This window comes from Thermobia domestica, chromosome 13 (assembly GCF_964235325.1).
Source record: "Thermobia domestica chromosome 13, izTheDome1.hap1.1, whole genome shotgun sequence".
Classification (NCBI taxonomy): Eukaryota; Metazoa; Arthropoda; class Insecta; order Zygentoma; family Lepismatidae; genus Thermobia; species Thermobia domestica.
Window position 1 is genome coordinate 35,805,402 of NC_137466.1, and position 21,206 is coordinate 35,826,607.

General features: G+C 34.5%; 1 protein-coding gene across 5 annotated transcripts in view; it reads left to right on the forward strand.

The window, feature by feature from the left end:
* The window catches only part of LOC145668096 (divergent protein kinase domain 2A-like), a 73,811-nt gene that overhangs the window by 25,076 nt on the left and 27,529 nt on the right, over nucleotides 1-21,206 (forward strand). For all 5 annotated transcript variants that reach the window (XM_081735617.1, XM_081735615.1, XM_081735616.1 and 2 more), the window contains 3 exons: nucleotides 897-1,610; nucleotides 5,456-5,597; nucleotides 13,183-13,353. In XM_081735617.1, the coding sequence (XP_081591743.1) occupies nucleotides 1,024-1,610; nucleotides 5,456-5,597; nucleotides 13,183-13,353 (900 nt within the window). In that variant the 5' untranslated portion in view covers nucleotides 897-1,023. The remainder of the gene's footprint in view (nucleotides 1-896; nucleotides 1,611-5,455; nucleotides 5,598-13,182; nucleotides 13,354-21,206) is intronic.

The following is a 21,206-nucleotide window of genomic DNA, read 5'->3' on the forward strand; positions in this document are numbered from 1 at the left end:
ATTTGGCTAAAATACCTTGCTCCTTTCTGATCTGGGCTTTACGAACGAGATGCTCGGTTGTTTGAAGTGTTTCAACAGTTTTCATAGTCGTCCATGATTTTGAAACTAATGACAGAATCTGAGTCCTTTCTGCAATGGTACTTGAAGTATCAGATTTCTGGCACAATTCATTTATTCCGTCACCTCAGTCTTCACAATTATAAACATTTTCAACATGGAAAATTGAAACAGTCATTGGAAATTTGGGAGTTTTGTGAGAAAAGTGCCTAAATCCGCCCTCAACTTACATTTTCATAATTTGTTTTTCTTGAACATACCAAAAATCACCCTCCTAATTTTTCTATATGTTAAAGAGGAACACCAGAGCTACTTATTTCGAAAATTTGAGGTTGGTGTTAGGTGGGATTTTTCAGAAATAATTGCCAAATTTTGACATTTTTTCTTTTTTTCTCTTTGATGGTGAAATTCATATGCTTAACCTCACTTGAGAAGTTCATTACTATAATGTTTTAAATGCTACAAATTCCAAGATTGTTTTAGTGAAAACCATTTTCAAATAGCTTCAATATCTCCAGAGATCTAGCGGTTTCAGTACTTTAAGTCGAAGGCGAACTTAGGTGTTTTTTTGCACAAAACCCCCAAATTTCGAATGTCTCCTACAGCAGTCCCCTTTGAGGTAGAATTGTAAAATTTTACAGGTGTGTTATGTTTGAGTACCACAACACATGTACAAAATTTGAAGACAATTTAAAACATTATGACCCACATTTCAGTTTCAAATTTGGTAAGTTCATATGGAATGACCTTAACTTACATAATGTAGAAGATAATGAGAAATTTTGTACAAAAGAAGTATTAGTTACACGATCTATGACTTAAAGTTTCTTTCTTTTCAGGTTCATACTCTAGAAAATGAGTCTTGATAACATGGACGGCATATCCTGACATAGAGATTTAGAAGAGAAATAATAAACCGTAATAATTGCCTGTTGAGAACAGCAATTTGTATCTGTGTACATTATAATGCGCTCTGCACGTCGCGGCCTTTTCCCCAAATCATTTGTTGTTGGGTGTTTAGGATTTCTATTCATAATATATTTACTTATTTATATTTTGAGCTATGTGAAGAAAGATGGAACAAATTCACAGGCAAAGACTGAGAATATGTTCGAAGAAGTGAATGTAGGGTTGATAGAAATTGATTCTAATCCTATCCTGAAATATGGCGAGAGTGTGGCGTCATGGAAGGAAATAAAAGCTATATTTCAGAAAGAAATGTGTCCTCTCTGTTTCGGCGAAGATGTGTGCCAGGACTTTGTATCTGGTTCAATGACTATAACTAGCAAATCTTTTGTTTCTCCTCGTAAAGACCGTGAAAAAACAGTCTACAATGGATTCTCAGGAAATCGTGATAAGATACTTGTTAAATCTATTTCTCCTGCATTAATAAAACATTTTCATGAAATTATTTGCTTAAATACGTCGAGTGTTATACAGTGTAATGTGAAGAAGTCGTTTCGTGAGTCTTTTTTATACCAATACAATGAACACTTTAGGAAAGACATTTCGAAGATTAACATAGTAGCTGGAAGAGCTCACGGTGATATTCCGTAAGTAATAACGCATGATTTCCTGTATATTTACTGTTACCATACATTCTTCTTTTTTATTTCTCTACAAGGGTCGTTCAAGGTTGACCGGGATTTTCGTACGTAAATAATAGATGAATAGCCGGATTATGATGAAATTTGCGTGTGACATAATGTATTCGTTCTCGAGTAACTAGCGCCCGGCATGATGTATTTGGCGAATGCGCAGCAGTTGCAGCGAACATGGCGGCAAGCAGTGTATCTGTGGAGCAGCAGTGTGTAATCAAATTTCTTGTAAAGAAGAAAGCTCAACCAGCTGAGATTTTCAGAGGATTTCAAGCACAGTATGGTGAACAAACGATGTCACGGACAAGAGTGTACGAATGGTGTGAACAGTTTCGCGAAGGACGGGAGCTTGTGGCAAATGAAGCGCATCTACACATTCGCCCGACTGCAGTCACACCAGTGAATATCGCACGTGTTGAGCAAATGATTCTTGAGAACCGGCGAGTAATAGTGCGGGATATTGCTGCCGAGTTGAATATCAGTGTCGGGAGTGTTGAGACAATCATTCACGACCACTTACGCTTCCGCAAAATCTGCGGAAGGTGGGTTCCCCGCCAGCTGACATTTGATCAGAAGTGGACACGCATGACGGTCTGTGAACAGCTTCTGAATCGGTTTTGAGCCGAAGGTGATGAATTGTTGCAATCCATCATCGCGTGTGATGAAACATGGTTGCACAATTCAACCCCAGAGACCAAAAGAAGCAGCATGGAGTGGCGGCATAAAGATTTCCCGCCGCCCAAGAAAAGCAAAACGCAACCGTCCGCCTGAAAGATCATGGCAAGTGTCTTCTGGGATATAAAGGGATTTTCTTGATTTTCTGGTCAGAGGGAGCACAATTAATGCCCAGTATTACTCCACATTGTTGAGTGGTGCTGTACGAAAGTCCATTCGCCAAAAAAGACCTGGGATGTCTGGAAATGTCATTCTTCTCCATGGCAATGCCTGCCCTCACACTGCCAATGTGACAACAACTCTTGCCGAAATACGCTGGGAAGTTCTGCAACATCTCCCTACAGTCCAGATTTAGCCCCCAATGATTATCATTTGTTTGCACCTCTTAAAGACCATCTGGGAGGGAAGAAATTCACGACAGATGAAGCACTGCGGAACTATGTCCTACAGTGGCTACGACAACAACCAAGTTCTTTCTACGCCAAAAGAATCAGAGAGCTGATGGCAACGATGGCAACGATGCCTCGACGCGCACGGAGAATACTTTGAAAAGTTCACATAGTTTGGTGTTTCTCGTGTTATATGTTTCCTCTGAAGAAATAAAAGTCGCGGTCAATCTTGAACAACTCTTGTACTAATGGGATAATTATTATGTAGTAAGATGGTATATTCAGTAATCAGTGTATCACAATATGCGGTATTGTTTGCTTCGTCCACCTAAGTTTTTACCAAGTGTTAAGATAACCTAATACTTAAGTTGGTGTATTTTTTATTGGTTAGCTATAGTGCACTTTGTTTCGTTAATTTGGAAAGCGCAATAAACAGTTTTTCCATTGTGTATTTAAGACCTTTTTTTTTTTCATGTATTTGGAGTGAAAAAATCTGCCCTTTCTGTACTTAAAAAAATTAAAACGTATGAAGAAACTCTTTAGTGTGCTTATTTTATTTTTTGACGTTAGCCTTCTTTTTATATTCATATTGGCAGAAAATAAGAAATGAACATCCGAAATCATGGTCTCACGTGAATAAAATTTTATACACACATCCTATAAGTTATACATTTTACACAAGCATGCATACAGAATCCTACACGAATGGGCTGAATGTGCGGACTGAAGGATCATATCAGTACGTTGTGTAACCTTTTTAAGCTTGGATGCAGTCCTGGACGTGACTACTACAGTCCCTACTCTGACGCATAGGGTCCCTGATTTGATCCGAGCTCCTGCCGGGTAGATTTTGTGGGTGACAGACATTGTCTGCGTGGGTTTTCTCGTAGTTCTCCTGTTTCCTGCTACTTTCGTCATTCCACTATTATCTCATCATCACCGTTTCCCTTAGCCTCGTCAATAATTATGGAACGTTAAATTATATATACTGTTGAAATATAATATATAGTACTTCATATACTATATTCGTGGAACTATTCACACTCAACTTCCATCTGTGCTAGTGAGAGTATTGTATTGCCGCACGTGTCATGGTTATAACGTCACAAAATGTGTGCTGTTATAGAAAATCTCGCCAAATTTGAGGTACGTGGAGTGATATTTCATTAGGAAAAATATTGACAGCTACACATATTCATCGTGAATTGTGTACTTTATACGGTCCAAACTTATGAGTGAAGAAGCTGTGCGTAAGTGGGCCAGTTTTTTCAAAGAAGGAAGAAAACATTCATGATTAACCAAGAAGTGGTAGGCTTTCTGTAGTAGTGATGATCTCGTCAAGAAGATTGACGACGAAGTTCATGAGAACCGTCGATTCAGAATCTCGGAACTTTCTAAGCAATTCCGAACATTTTTGGGCTGTTTTGTACGAGGTAGTCACCGGAAGTTCTGTGCACGGTGAGTAACGGAGATATGCAACATCAATCGAATGGGAAAGATCTTAGACTTTTTTTCACGGTACGAGAGAGAAGAGGAGGAGTATTTGAACATAATAGTGACTTGCAACGAGACTTGGGTATCGTATGTGAACACTGAGACAACAGTCATGGCATGTGGTCATACCACATTGCCAAACAACCTAGGGAAATCCGTCAAACTTTGTCAACGAGGAAGGTTATTGCCATCTTGTTTCAGGACGATGCTAAGGGAAACTTGCTTGTCGAATTCATGGAAAGTGGCACAACAGCCAATTGTGATGTTTACTTTAGTACTTTGAAGAAATTGAGAAGAGTCATCCAGAATAAAGTTGCTGCCGATGACATCTCGGGTTGTGTTTTTGTATGACAACGCTCGCCTTCATAGTGCTTAGCAAACACAAACCCTTTCGCACCAATTCAAATAGGATGTGTTTGATCATCTCCTGTACGACCTGGACTTGCCTTCCTCTGATTTTCATTTGTTCACTCACATGAGCAAGTGGCTAGACGTACAGCAGTTCCCTGACGACGGGGATCTTCAAAACGCTGTGGCAGGTTGGTTAAATTTCCAGGTGACCAAATTTTATGAAGATAGGATTTGTAAGTTGGTGAAATGCTATGAAGGAGCTTGAATTTACATGGCGACTGTGCTGAAAAATAGAGGACAGCTTTACTTTTCAGATGTAAGTAAAAATGTAAAAATATCTTTGTAAAGATGTATCTAATGTAAAAATATTTTTTTTTTAATTTATTTACAGCCAAACGGAAGTTAATTTTCGAATTAGGATCGTAATAAGATTTAGCTTTTCAATGATTAATTTTATGGTTCGAATAGTTAAATACTCGTTTATTGAAATTTTAACAGTACAAGTTCTAATCAGATATCGAGTTATAATGAACACAAGTAAATAGTATACTGGACAAAAAATAATAATAAAAAAAAAACTAAAATATTATAGTAAAATAGTCGTGAGGAAAGGATTCTTTAGGTACAGAGGGAGAGAGAAAGAGAGATACATAATACAACTAATTCTATCATATAAGTACTTAAGTGCATAATTGAAAATGGTATGGAATTCTTATGTGAAATATGAACCCTTTTGTGAAGAAAGTACGCATATTAATTAGGTCAGGTAGATCCTCCATCTAGTTCAGTATATAGTTCATTCAAAGCTACATTCGAATACAAATGCTTCGTGTAGTAATAAAGTCAGTTTAATGCTTATTGTGGAACCTTTTTATTTATTTCCTGTTGCAGGTTAATATTGTGCCCCACTTCTAAATTCACGGCGGCTTTGGAGGAAGCTTTCGATGACAACGGGGATGATAGCATATCAGACAATGAAGGAGCTATGCTTATGTACACTATTGCGCTTAATCCAGAAGCTGCCGTACTAAGGGTAAGTAATATTCTCTAACTGTTATTAATGGTATTGAGAAAAATGTGTATAAGCCTCTATACTAATAATTCATTACATGAAGTAAAACAGACTGTATTCTATATCTTCTTTCTTTTTGGCTAATGCATTTTTTAAAAGCTTAAATTTCCAAAAGCTGTAGCTTTAACATAATTGAACGTATAGAACGGGTCAGCAAGGGCGTCGATTTCTCCTTAACTTTGGGGAGGGGCCATTCAGATGTGTGTTTGGTTGCAGAAAAGGGTCTAAGAAGGCATATAAGAGGATGTTAAGACAAATTGATTTCAAATTATGCCAAATATTGTATTTTGATATAAAATACATATAACAATAAAAACACATTCATAAAAATACATGGGGGTTCATATGAGCATTGGGGCGCCCGGCCTCCCAGGATCAGCGCCCTTGTTGGTCAGATACAAATGGCAGGAGATTTAAGATATAAAAAATTCTCAGTGGTACAGCAGTAGCTCAGTGGTAGAGCACTTATTTTTTGTGTGTGTGGTCTCTGGTTTGATCCCCGACCAAATAAGTTTGTGAAAAAATGAAATGAAAATTTTAACTTTTATGTCCCACATTTATGCCGGATAGGCTAAAGAAGACGAGCAATGAGTGAAATGGTGGAATGAAGAAAGTAGGAGGAGTTGAGTTGATTTTCAGTTTAACGTCCCGTTCAGCAGCAAGGCTATACGAGACGTGGACCTACTGATTAACGTGGAATCCGAACCACATGAGCTCCCGCCGGAAATCGAACCCGGGTCTCCCACGCCAAAGGCGCTTACGCTAAACGCTTAGCCGCGAAGAAGCTCGAAAGTGGAAGGAAACGAGAACCCCGAGAAAACCCACGCACATGGTGTTTGTCCACCACAAAGTTCACAGGGCGCGAGCTGTGATCGAAACAGGGACCCTATGCATCAAAGGTGAACGCTCTATCACTGAGTCACCGCGGCCCCTAAGTAAGTTTGTGGTAGACAACATCGTGTCCGTATGTTTTTCGGAGTACTCCTGCTTCCTCCTACATTATCATTCCACCAATTCTTCCATAATCATTTGCTTGCCGTAATCATCCGTCTCCCTTACCTAAAAGGTATAATAATGAGACCCCGTTAAACGGAAAGATTTTATTATTATTATTATCATTATTATTATTATTATTATTATTATTATTATTATTATTTTGTATTTTATTAACCATACTGTTATCTTGCTAATACTATAATGAAATGAACAGCTTAATGAAGGTATCAAGTTTCTTAATAGGTAGCGTGGTTCTCATCAATTTTTTAGTTTTACTGAAAATAAGTTTTTGTTGATTTTCCCGAAAACTACGCATGGCGATTTACACTTAACCCATATCATATTGTTTAGGTCAATGATATCTATCGATTGTTATGTCTCATCTTTGAACATTACTTTCGTCATATGCTAATAATGCCATAGAATTTATTTTAACTTAATTTGGAAACCCTGACTTGCTCATGATCATATTAATCAATTGCCAGTGGATAGATGAACTCTTTCTTAGCACAGAATTATTCAATGTTATCAGAATCAATTATCGTTGCTTGAAATGTTATCAGTGGTTACGGAAACAACAAATTCGTAAGTAACCTAAAGTGAAAAGGAATTTTATCACAACGACTAAATACGCTGTATTTATTACATAATTAATAAAGTGAGTATTTATTTATTTACCTAGTTATATCATAAATGCTGTCACAAGTTTGAATGTGAATAACACAGAGAGTATTAACACCAAGGCAATTTATTTTGGTCATGTTTTACATTGATATGTTGTACACCTGACACACTAATCATTTTTCGAAATGTCCCCCCTTGACCTTGATGCAGGCACGAAGTCTGTCCGGCCATTGGTCAATGGCATTACGCACCACGTCCATGGGAAAATTGTTCACTGCTCGGGTCAAAGATTGTTTCAGACTGTCGACAGATGGATGCCGTGTGTCCTGGTACACCTTGGCAGATGTTTTAACACCTTGTTCGCAAAAATGCAGCTGGGTTGTGCCTAAGTAGCTCACTCCCCACCATACCATCACTGAGGCAGAATGATGTGCCCTCTGAACCCTTGGAGCTGCCTCAGCAGCTGCAGTAGATGACGTGGCATACACACGGTCATTTTGGGTATTGTAGGTCTGCTCAATTATGAACACCTTTTCGTCAGTGAACAGAATCTGATCCGTGTTCTTGCAAATTGTTGGCGTAACGCCGCAACAGTCTCTTTGATTTAAGGACCCTCTGCGACATTAATATTTGGGTCAGAAATTGACCAGTCCGCCTCTTACACGCCCGTAGATGTAGATCATTCCTGAGCACACAAGACATGGCATTTCTACTGATGTTCATCTCAGCAGCCATCACACTTTGTGTTCGAACAGGATTTCTTCGAATTCTTGCTGCGACTACTTTCTGGACCTGCTGGGTTCGCACCGTTCGTGGTCTGCCACTCCTTGCGCGGTCAGCTGCCGTTCCAATCTCGGTTTATCGCTGTATGGCGCATATCTGGCGCTCTTGCTGATTTCTAGGGGTTTCAGGAGGTTAAAAATCTCACCTACTGTCTTCCCGATCTTGTGTAATGCAATTACTGCTACACGATTTTCGTAATCGCCCCACTTCATCAGAACTCAGTACAATATCACCGCATGTCATGAACAGTCAAACACACACTATACGTATACCTGCGGTGCAAGGTGGATGTGTTGAGTGAGTGCTCTCTGCAAATAATTTAATTTAAAAAGTTCTACTGATTTTTCAACTCATTTGAAGACAGCGACATGAATATGAATAGTTAGTGATTGTGATAATACCATCTGTAGGTGATAGAAGTGAATAATTATCCAGTTTAGGCGTTTAGTTACAAATGTGAACAAAGAACTGAACAAAGCTGTGTCTGTTATTGCAATAGTGAAATTATCTTCAACAAGTGAGTTGAAGTTATATGCTAGAAGTTGAATCTAATACATTACTGAAGTTTTATTTTCCTTTACTAAATACTATTTCTGTGATTCAATCTCAGTATTAGTACTGTATATAGCATACAACATATTACTTATGTGTTTTTACTTCTCCGAATCCCTGTGTAATGGAAAATTAGTGTGCAGTAACAGTAACCATCCCTGTGATGATTAGCAGTAACCACTATTAACACTTGCCGCCATTTTGGATCCCGATATAAGTATAATTAACATAGTGTGCTGTATAGTATAAATATACTGTTATATGCGGTTCAAATTGGTTATTGAGAATCAGTGTACTAGTGCCAAATTCTTTGATAAGCAGGAACCATACGTAAACTTTGACGCCATTTTGAATCCCGATTTAAATATATTTAATACAGTAGTGCGATCACAATGTCTTCTTGTACAATTTGTAATTCAAAAGTTAGTCGTTATGATGACGCACTACAGTATTCAAAAAAGAATTGCAATAAATTATTTCATATAGTGTGTTACAAAATATCTGTGGAGAAATATACGGACATGAAGCAGACGGGTATTATAAAGGAATGGGTGTGTAGAAATTGTAGTGGTTCTAATCCGAGAGAGGTAGTAATTACAAAAACTGTACCACCGAGCGCAACTGAGTCAATGCTAATTAACAAAAGTACATCCTTAAAATTGGATGAAAAATCTTTGAATCCTTCTGATATAGGAATGAAGCTTGAGGAACTCTGTGCTCAAATAGCTCAATTAACAGCTAGTGTTCAATTTATGTCTAATCAACACGATGAATTGTTAAAGAAACTTGAACTAGAGATAAAGGGCAATATTCAACGGGATAAGGATATAGCCAAGCTAAAAGCAGAAAACATAGAATTGAAAAAGCAATTAAAATTACAAGATGTGGAAATAAATGATCTTAATCAGTATGGACGTAATAAAAATATTGAAATTCATGGTATACAGGAGCGTACTGGTGAAAATTTAAAGGAAGTTGTAATCGATATGGCTCAAAAATTAAGAATAAAATGTGGGGAGGAAGATATTGATGTTGTTCACCGATTATCAAACGGTAAAAATAAACCAAAAGCAATAATTGTACAATTTACAACGCGCACAGTGAGAGATAGGTGGTTGACTAGAAGAAATATGGGTTTAGTTAGTAATAATTTAGTATCTGGAAGTAATGATAGTAGAATATTTGTGAATGTAAATTTAACTCCTAAAAATAAGCAATTATTTTGGAAAGCTAGAACAGCTGCAAGAAATACACAGCCTATATACTGTTGGGTAAATGGCAATGGACAAATTTTAATTAGGAGAAACGAAACTAGTTAGGTTATGATTATTAAAACTGAAGATGATGTACCAGGATTTCCAAATTCTATTCCAGTGTAATCTTGAAATATGTAGGCTATAATTTAAGATGGCAGTAGTTAAAAGTACGTTTGATATATATATTACCAGAATGTGAATGGGTTAAAAACTAAAATTAACGAATTTTACCTAAGCTCTACCATGTTTAATTTTGATTGTGTTGCCATTACTGAATCATGGCTAAGACATGAAATATTTAATAATGAGTTGTTTGATGATAAATATTTGGTCTATAGAAAAGATCACAACCTAGAGCGTAGTAATATGAAAGATGGAGGTGGTGTTCTCTTAGCTGTTCACAATAATTATATCTCTGAAAGAATAAAAAGATTTGAATTGCCAGATAATGAGGATTTGTGGGTAAAAATTCAGTTATCAGATTTAAGATGTATATATGTTTGTATAGTGTATTTCCCGCCACATAGTTCAGAAGAATTGTATTCAATTTTTTTTTTTTCGAAATATTGAAAGCTTTAATGAACTAACATTATCTCAAAATTTTTTTATTATAGGAGATTTAAATTTGGCGCTTTATTTGGATGGTAACTATTTTTTAAATTTGCCTAATTTGGAGAACAATGTCTTACATAAAGTAAATTTTTTAAATTTCTCACAAATCAATAAAGTAAGAAATCTAAACAATAGAATTTTAGATTATTTACTAATGTATTACACGTTGAAGTTCTTGAATCTGATGTTCATTTTGTTCAACCAGATCGTCATATCCCATGTTTGAATATTAGTATTCCGTTTTATAAAAACTGTAAGACATGAAATGAAATGGAAGACGTAAGAAATGGGATTCCTTGTATCAGATTAAGGATATTGATAATTGTGTCGAGTTTTTCTATTCTGAATTATATGGAGTTTTCAATGAATGTACACCTAAAAATATAAAGAGGAAACGTTCATATCCAACCTGGTTTACTCCTGAAATAATAAAAATGTTAAAGAAGAAAGAATGTTATAGGAAGAAATTTAAAAAATCAAGACTTTACTCAGATTAACAGTTACATGCAATTTGTTACACTAAGATCACAAGTAAAAAATAGTATTGAAGTAGTTTTTCGTGATTATAACAACGCAATAGAAGAGCAAATCGTAAGGGAACCTAGGAAGTTTTGGAACTATATTAATAAGAAAAAATCTTCAAACATAAATCAATCAATACTTGAATATAACAAAGAAAAAATTGCTGACAATAAATTGAAATGCGAAGCTTTTGCTAAGCATTTTCAATCAGTATATAGTTCTGAACTACCTAATATTAAACTATCTGATATTTTTCTGAATGATGTTTCTTCGATTGTAGATACAATGTTACTGAATAGGATCACTGAAACAGAAGTAATCGAAGCTATTGACAAAATGAAAGGTAAAAGGTCAATTAGTAATGATGGTATACCATCTTACATTTTTAAAGGTTGTAAGGAATTTTTTGTTAATCCATTGACCTACATATTTAATCTGTCTATCACTCAGTGTTATTTTACTGCAAAATTTAAAATATCAGCAATATGTCCAGTTCCCAAAATTAATCCTGTAAAATTAATAAAAGATCATAGGCCGATAAGTTTGATTTCTTCTCCAGCTAAAATATTCGAATCAGTAATTTGTAAACATCTGTTTAATCACGTTTTACGATATCTCTCTGATTCACAATCTGGTTTTAGACATAACAGATCAATAGTAACAAATTTGTTGAATATAAGTCAAGCAATTAATGAAGCTCTTAACGTAAGGTCTCAAATTGATGTAGTGTATACAGATTTTAAGCGAGCCTTTGATTTGATTAATCATGAAATACTTCCTAAAAAGATTAAAAGATTTGGTATTTCAAATGAATTAATCCGACTATTTAAGTCATATTTAAGCAACAGAATCCAATATGTAACATATAACAATTGTAAATCTAAACAATATTCTGTATATTCTGGAGTACCCCAATGATCCAATTTAGGGCCTTTACTATTTTTAATTATTATAAACGATTTACCTGAAGAGTTCCAATATTCTTCGTGTCTAATGTTTGCTGATGATACTAAATTATACAAACAAATTTCTACAAGAGATGATTGTGAAAAATTACAGAGAGATCTGGTGAGGTTGAGTGAATGGTGTGAAAGAAGCAAATTTGAAAATATTTCAAAATGCAGTGTTGTAACATTTTCAATCACAAAGAAACCTGTTATATTTAAATATATTATAGGGAATCAAGTACTGGAGAGGAAAGAAGTTGTCAGGGATCTGAGAGTATGGTTTGATGCAAATCTAAAGTTTACATATCATATGAATATCAAAACAAATGAGGCGTTTAAAATGTTTGGATTTATTAAACGGTCGTGCTGTCATTTTAAAAACAAAAACAATATTAACATTATATAACTCTTTTGTTAGAACAAAATTAAAGTACGCTTCTATAATTTGGGAACCATTCTACCAAAAACCAAAGCAATAAATAGAAAAGGTACAAAAGAAAATGTTAAAATATATTAGTTATAAAATTGATAATATACCAACTCGTTATGTATCTTACAATATACTTCTCAGGAGGTTTCAGCTTTTGTCACTGGAGGATAGAAGGTTTATTCAATGTGTATTGCACTTGAAAAAACTTATTGATAACCAAGAGTATAATATGTCTTTCTTAGGTAAATTACCATTCTATTGCCCACGTCAAAACCTGAGATTCAGACAAATGTTTTATATGCCTGACAATAAAACAAATTTAGCTAAAAACTCTCCGTTGTATAGGATATGTGATAGAGGCAATAAAATACATTCTATGGGTCTGGACATATTTCAATTAAAATGCTCAATATTTAAACAAAAATGCGTCCAAATGTTACTTAATAAAGCGTAAAGATTGTTATTATATCTGGTACTTTTTGACTGTACGTGAACAAAACATGAGTAATGCTTAGTTGTTAGAATTACTTTACATGTAGCACATTCTGCACCATTATAAAATTAACAATTTGTACTTTGTAATTGCCTTCAGGCGTTAAGTACATCTTTTATATTATTATTATTATTATTATTATTATTATTATTATTATTATTATTATTATTATCATTATTATTATTATTATTATTATTATTATTAGATGCATCTTCCGCTTTATACACAGATGGCAGCACTGTGCCACTCCGGATGCTTACAGCGCCACTCCAAACTTTGTGACAGTATTTATGGTATAACTAGGTATTTATTTCTTAATTTTGTATTTCAGTTTTTGTCGTCGAGCACCTTGAGTTCATTGTTCGTTCATTATGTGGGATCTTGTGGACAGACGCTGGTAGTGGAAGGAGGGCTGACACCGCTCGCAAAACACGTCAAAGAACCTTTCCACGAGAGAGCTAAAAAGGCAAATCAACTTTTAGCTTTGGTGGAAGAGCTGCAGGTGAGTTATTCTCGGAACTTGTATGGCACTTGTATTCTAAATTAAGTTAAAACGAGAACGTCGGAGAACTAACCTATGGATACCATGTTGCCCGCTTTTCACTTTTCCACTTGTGATATTTATTTGATTCATGAAATACCCTGCTATTTCTGATTTAAGGAATTGAATTGACATGTTTTTAAATAATTAGGCTATACCTACCAATTTATGATTCTTGTCCTATACAGTTTTGACAGTGACATGTGTTTTCATCAGTAGGTCGAAGTACTGAAAAATCACCTCACATCACTCAAATATATAATGACATCTTGTAATAGGTTCAGAACTGTCGAAGGATAGTAATCTTTAAAAACGAGTACTTTTATTCTTCAAGATTCTTGTTGTCGAATACAGCTCACTGATATACTAACACTAACAGCCTTCGTCTTTACGTTTAAAAGAATTATTAACAGATTAATATATTGCCTTTTTTAAACCTATGTATTATTCTATTCTAAGGTTACGTCCGACGACGTTCAATGTTGATTTGGCAAATTTTGTCAGTTTTCAAATAATTAAATGATTAGCACAGGGTTTGTCAGCCTGGGTCTTGTGAATGGAGTTGAAAAGGATAAATGTAATTAGTAGAGACCGGATATTTAGGCATTAAAAACCTGGCAAATAGGCACTTAAAATTTAAAAAAATAGGCAGTAAAATAGACACTAAAATGTAACTCGAAATAATGAAAAATACTGAATACAATTAAAAAATAGATTCAAGTCATAGATAATGTTCAAAGAATAACATAACTGTTTGTTAATGTCTTCTTTTCTGTATATATAAAAACAAAGCTTGGCATGTATTCCATATATATATATATATTATATATAGAGATGCAAAAAACGAGAATTTTGTAAATTTTGGCTTTTTTTCATTTTCATGATTTTTCTATTTAAATAGCTTTCTTATAGTATATTCTAAACTTAAATAAGATTCCATGACCTAAATGCCATATTTCGCTCTGGAATTCACCATCATGATGGATGGAACACATGGTTTATGAATTAAAGTAAACATAAAGTATGTAGTATTTGAGGACAATTTTAGAAGCTATTTAACTTTATTTTAACTTCTGAATTATCGACATTTTTTTCTTCTCTAGATCATTTCTTTTTAGTCATCCGTGTTTCACTTCTTAAAGCTTAGTACTCTAGCTTCTAGCACATAATTAAACCTATGTTTTTCAATATGTCCGTCAGAGCGTACGTTTTTCAATATATCTGTCAGAACGTACTTTCACATTTTCGTTATACTGTAGCTGTGCAATGATTTAACAATAATCTTCCGGACACAACCCTGAATACCATTTGATAGAATCAGAATAATCAGTATCGGATTTAGAAAAATATTTGGGAGGGTTTTTTTCTGAATAATGTTTGTTTTTTCTAAAAATTCCTAACTTTTATGTAAGAGGAGCTTAAGTTTATGAGTACAGGCATTACAAATATTTCGTTTCGTTTGTATATTCACCTATAATCTTTCAGATACAACCTTAAAGACCATTTTATACTGATAATCAGTGGCGGATTTAGAAAAGTATTTTGGGAGGGGCTTTTCTTATTAATGCTTAGTTTTTCTAAAAATTCCTAATTTTTTACTTGAGAACAGCTTAAAGTTTATGAATAAAGGCAAAACTAATATTTAGTTTGTTTTAGAAATTCCGTAATTTCGGGGTAGAGGCTTCAATCCGAAAGACATCCCCACCCTAACCCTCTTCGCAAATTCATCACTGCTGGTAATTAGTGATAACAAAGATTTAAAAACGATTAGAAGGGAAGTCAGCCAGGACTCACAGTACACGCACTGTCTCTACATTCATAGATGAAATTAAGAAAAACTTTTGTCAAAATGGTCGAATGCGGGGTTGAATCCCGGACTTCACGATAGAAGCACGACAACTAACCACTCACTCATGTTTGTTGTGCAGTTGTGCTTAACTTAAATATATTCTCTCTTTCTCTATGGCCACAAAAGCTCTCCATTGACTTCTGTCCTTATCCAATTCAATCCAGTTTTTACTCTGTATTCCTATTTCTGCTAGATCCATCTTAATATTGTCCCCCCCCATCTGGGCCTAGGTTTTCCTAATGGACGTTTCCCGATTGGATTTCCAGTTAAAACTTTGAAAGCGTTCCTACTTTCTTCCATTCTGGCTACATGACCTGCCCACCTGAGCCTCCTAGATTTGATGACTCTAACGATGTTTGGTAAACCGTATAAATTATGTAGTTCTTCCTTTCCGCCTCCGCCTTTGAAGTTTCCGCCATTCCCGTTCTTCGTAGGTTCAAATATTCGTCTCAGAATTTTATTCTCAAATAATTTCAGTGTGCGTTCTTCCCTCAGCGTAAGCGACCATGCTTCACAACCATAAAGCATAACAGGCATGATAATCATTTTATATATTTTAAGTTTTAAATTCCTTGACAGAATTCGCGACGACAAAATATTTTGAACTGAATAATAACAAGAATTTCCTGATTTCAGTCGACATTTAATTTCTTTGTAGGTATAATTTTGGTCTGGTAAGACAGATTCACGATATTTGAAAGTATCCACTGTGTCGAAAGTATTAATTGATATTTTAACGCATTCATAATTTGCCGTACTACGATCCTTGTGAACTTCCTTGTATTTAGATTTCTCTACATTTGCTCATGTCCCTCCAAGGGTTTAATAAGGCCTCTGCATTTCTTTCGATTGTTCTCCTATCAGATTTACATCATCAGCATACACCATAACCTGGTGAATACCATTCAACTCTATGCCCTGGTTCTTATCGTTTATTTTCCTTATAGCGTACCCCGGAATAAAGCTGAATAATAACGGCGATAACGCATATCCTTGTTTCAGGCCAATCTCGACGTGGAAGCTCCCACTTTTTTACTTGGACTTTACCCTGGGATTCATTTAAACACTTAATAAATCTAGCTTTTCCGGTATTCCAATTCTGTAAGAATGTTGTACAATGTTTCCCTCCTAACCGAGTTGTAAGCCTTTCTAAAATCAATAGCAGTTGATGTACTGGGTAATATATTCCCATTTCTTTCCCGAGTATTTGTCGAATGGTAAATATCTGGTCGATTTCGACTAAATCCACACTGATAATCTTCAATAATTTCATCTGCGTATGGGGTCAATCTTATTAATAGAATGTTAAGAGAAATGCCTCGATAATTATTAAAATCAATTTTGTCGTCTTTCTTGTGAATTGGAAGAGTGATTGATTCTTCCACTCTTTTTAAATGTATTCCATAGTTTTTATTTTATATAAAAAAAAAGTTTCGTAACTATATGTTGAATTTTCTTGTTAAAAATCCAGAAACCTTCAGGACTGGGTAAACCGTGATGGTGGTTATATATTCTACAGCCTAGGAAACTATACGCTCATATGAACCGTCTATTATGTATATGATTCATGAACAGAAAATTCGATACTTTCCCGATTCTGAACAAGCTTAAGGAACAGTCAGTGCATTACAGAATTTTTACCGATTTTGCAGATCCGAAGCACCTGATAGGTGGTAACAGATTATTACATATGTGATCAATCAGTGAAAAATTTGTTCGAAATATTCATACAATGTATATTAAAGTTAAAACTTAACTGAAAAATTTCAAGAATGTACAGAACCACCCAAAACGAAGCTCTTGATGTGCAGATTTATCTCATGGTTTTCTGAATGTTGCTTCAAAAAGAGGGTGTGTGATATTTTGAAGTAAAAATACTACATACAATTTTGCTAGTTATTTGTGTATCATTTTTTTAAAGTACTTATTACATATAAGAGGTTAAAATATTATTACATATATTGGTTAATCCTTTGGAATTCATAATGTAAATATGTTAAGAATTTAAAAAAAAATCTTTTTGAAATTCATGGTTTATTTTCGAGGTTTCATATTATTATCTGCATCAACCACTAATTAAATGAGTTTTTTGTTGTAGAGAAGCGAAACAAAGTCTGCTTTATCAGTTTAAAGCAAAATTTTCAAAAAAGCCCAAAAGCCGGTTTTTTCCGAGCCCTTGCATCTCTAATTATATATATTGTAATGTACCATGTGCTTGTGTTTACAAACACCTAATATATATGTGTGTGTATTATTTATATTATGTAAATTATATATTTTCCCAATGAGGGCTTATTTTGAAGAAAATACATAAAATACGCAACATTAGGCACTAACGCAACTATTTAGGCAGTAAGGGGTGAAATAGGCAAAATAAAATTGGCTTAAATAGAAACTATAACCCCCATATAAAATTTAAAACGTTATTTTTGATCATATCTTTAATATTAAAGAATAGGCATTTTGCCTAAGATCCGGTCTCTAATAATTAGGATCTAGTAGCGAATTTCTTTTTCTAGATTATTTTTAATTTCTTATTTTGAAATCCCCTCTTACTGTCAAATACAGCAAAACTTTTTAATAAAATTTTAAAACTATTAAAGAATCATTTAAAAACACAATTGGATTAAGAGAAGAATGAAACTGGTGGTTAAGTGCATATTGAAATACTAGAAAAATATAAATACATTAATAACTGTGTATTAAACTACGGTTCAAAATAAAGCCTACGTACACATATATACAACTTGTAAGCAATAATAATCAATAATTAAGAAACTAATTACAAACCGGAACTTTCTTATGAGGATCGCTGGAAATAGGGTGTGATGAAAGTAGATTGTGATATGATTCGATTGATTTGATTTTTTGAGTTCAGCGTCTCTTTCAGCAGCGAGGCTACTGAGACGTAGACCTACAACTTAACGTTGGATCTGAAGCACATGAGCTCCCGCCTCGAAACGAACCTGGGTCTCTCATGTCAAAGGCGCGTACGCTAACCGCTTAATTACGATGGAGCTCTGGTCGTGATATAAAACTAGTTTAGAAAGCCTGGGTTAGCATACTAACCTTTCGTACACGAGATCTGGTGCGAGCCATCTTTCTGCCGTTTTTTTCTTGTCAACTTTTAGTTAAGAAGTAAAGGTCGCTTCACTCTCTTTCGGAAAGCCATAAGGGCCCAAGAATTGTGTGTGTGTAGAGGTAAAGGCTCCATACTTTTTGGATTTGCTACTTGGCTTGACTTCCATGCCCCAGTCCTTTTACTTTCCCAGGTCCCCTTTTAAAGAAGCAATGTGAACCTCGAAGTTGGCTTGGAACTAGAGTAGAATAGAAAAATTTCCCTCCCGTATTGGGAATTGAACTCGGATCCCGTAACTGGCAGGTAAATGCCTTACGGACTGCATTACCGCGGCTTCTTGATCTTTTAGTTGGTGAGCAATATGATAGTCCTAATTTTCTTCGTCATTTGAAATAAATGTTTCACCCATTGAATGATAACCGACTCAGAATATTGTCTAGGTGTCCTCAATCAGTTTTCCTTTAATAGAATATTAACTTTAAAGAAAAGGGCGAGAATCTGTCTTTTTTCCTTTTTGTCGAGAATGCATGCATTATTTTATGCTAGTATTACCTCTAAAGAGTTTCCAATTTTTGTCTCTCCATTTCTTTTGAAGTATCTTCTATTAGTAGTAGTACTTTGTTATCAGCGAATCTTACAGTGCAGAACAATTTGCAGTTTACTTTTTCATGACGTTTTCGTTAGTTAAAAAGAAATATTAATGTAAATTTAAATTTTGAATGAAAGAGATAGGGTATAACGTATTACATGCATATAATAAATATTGATGTCAGGTGTAGTGAAACACCGATTGACTTGAACCACTACTAATTAACCGGCTAAGTAACAATTCAACTTAAATTACATGATTTGAGAAATTCTGTTGAAAGTATGAAATTGAAATTTTTCAAACTTCTGTGGCTGGGTCCATCGTCTAATTTGTAAAGATTGTTTAAACTTTTCAAAATTTAAAGACTAATTCTAATTCAAATCTTGGTCAGCTGTCAAATATGTTAACATAATGCACAACGGAATTTCTCTGGTATGTCTAAAGAGGTTCATACTGATTGTTATGTGTGAATTGGAATAAGCAATTGCTCTTACAGATTAGTGGTTGGATTTCGGAAGAAACCTCCACTTTTTAGTAGTCTTTGGGGAGGCCAAGCAAATCAGAGACAGCAAGTAGACCACGGAGACATGGCAGATCACAAAATAAATCACTTCCATGACAGACCAGAAGACCCAGTCTTTCCACATAGTTCCCAAAACAGCCAAGTTGGATCCATGATCCGTTTGCACACAGTATTGGGAGTAGGGAAAATTTGTTTCAAAATAATATTGTACATCAGAATTATGAATCGCCTAGTGAATCGGAGGCAGGAAATTCCTCAGGCGGCGCTAAATCGATAGAATCATCCAGTGAAGATGAATTCGAATCAAAAACGTCAACTAACAATTCATGTAAATAGGACGAGAAGTCAGGGAGATCCAATGAATTACCTGAAGAGAATAAATCCGTATTCTGTCGTTTATCTTCGTTTGGAATAGAAAATACTTTGACTCCATTTGACCATTACAATGTTAACAATCTTCGAATAGGTAATATTACTCAGAAACACCTAGAAGAACAAATCAGACCTTCGCCATTTCATTTTGGAACAAAAAATACTGAGACTCCGTTTAACAATGTTAACAGTGTTGGAAAAGATACTGTTACTCAGACATACTCAGAAGAACAAATCAGAAACGATGCAAATCATTTCCTTTCAGTAACTCTTTTGGAAATCCTGGTCGAGAGAGTACATCGTTTTGCAACAATGAAGCCCATCGTGCCCAGAATGACTTCTATTTGGGCACACAGGGATTAAAAAGGAATAGCAGTGTGTTATATAGAACAACATCTGAAGATAAAACATTCCAGTGTTCTCCAAAGGCACGCGCAGAAAACGGAATGGACAACGAAATACGAAAAGTTCAGAAAGATGGATTTTATCAGCGCAAAGTAACAGGAATCATTTTCTTCCATTCCAGAATAGCACTCAGGGTCGATGTCCATTTGATTCCAGATCCGTTTGTGAATAATTCCCTCTGGGAGACGCACAGAGTAAATCAAATTAACTGTGCTCTAGATTCAAATCTTGAAAGCAGGAACGAGGAAGGACAAGGCAAAACTAAATTGTTATATTGGTATATTTCACAACAAATCTCAATACTACAAAAGGATATAATCAATTTTGAATAGAGAATTATGATTTGTAAATGAGCTATTTCGAATTACTGTATCTTTAAATGATGGAAGTAAAATTATGAATGTTTTCTATTAAATATGTTAGATGACAAATTAAGTGATATTCTGCATTAGCTTTCAACATAAATTAAATGAACCGTTAGGTATTTAAATACCAAAGAAGAAAGTAAAACCGGGTATTGAAGCAGGCACCTACCAAATGGTATTTTCATCCACATAATATTTCTTTTCCTCTAATATTAAATATAATAGCCTTTTCCTGTTTAGAAAGCATAGCGTTGTTTGTTATAATTAAAATGATTACTTACCAATTATTAAAAATATGTCACAATAAAATGAATGAGATGTTAACAATTATTAAAAATATGTTGCAATAAAAAATTTTAAATCAAATGGTAAATTATAACAATATCTGATTGTTACGTATTGAAAATTTAAAATTATAAAATAAAACAATTAAGATTATACAACAGGTATTAATTTAATGTTATGAAGATATTTCTGCAACAATTAAGATTATACAACAGGTATTAATTTAATGTTATGAAGATATTTCTGCTAGTTAATGTCTGATTAAGAAAACGTTAAGTTATTGCAACTGTTACGACTTATTTTAATTTCAATAAATAAGTGTGTACTAGTACTATTTTAACGTATTA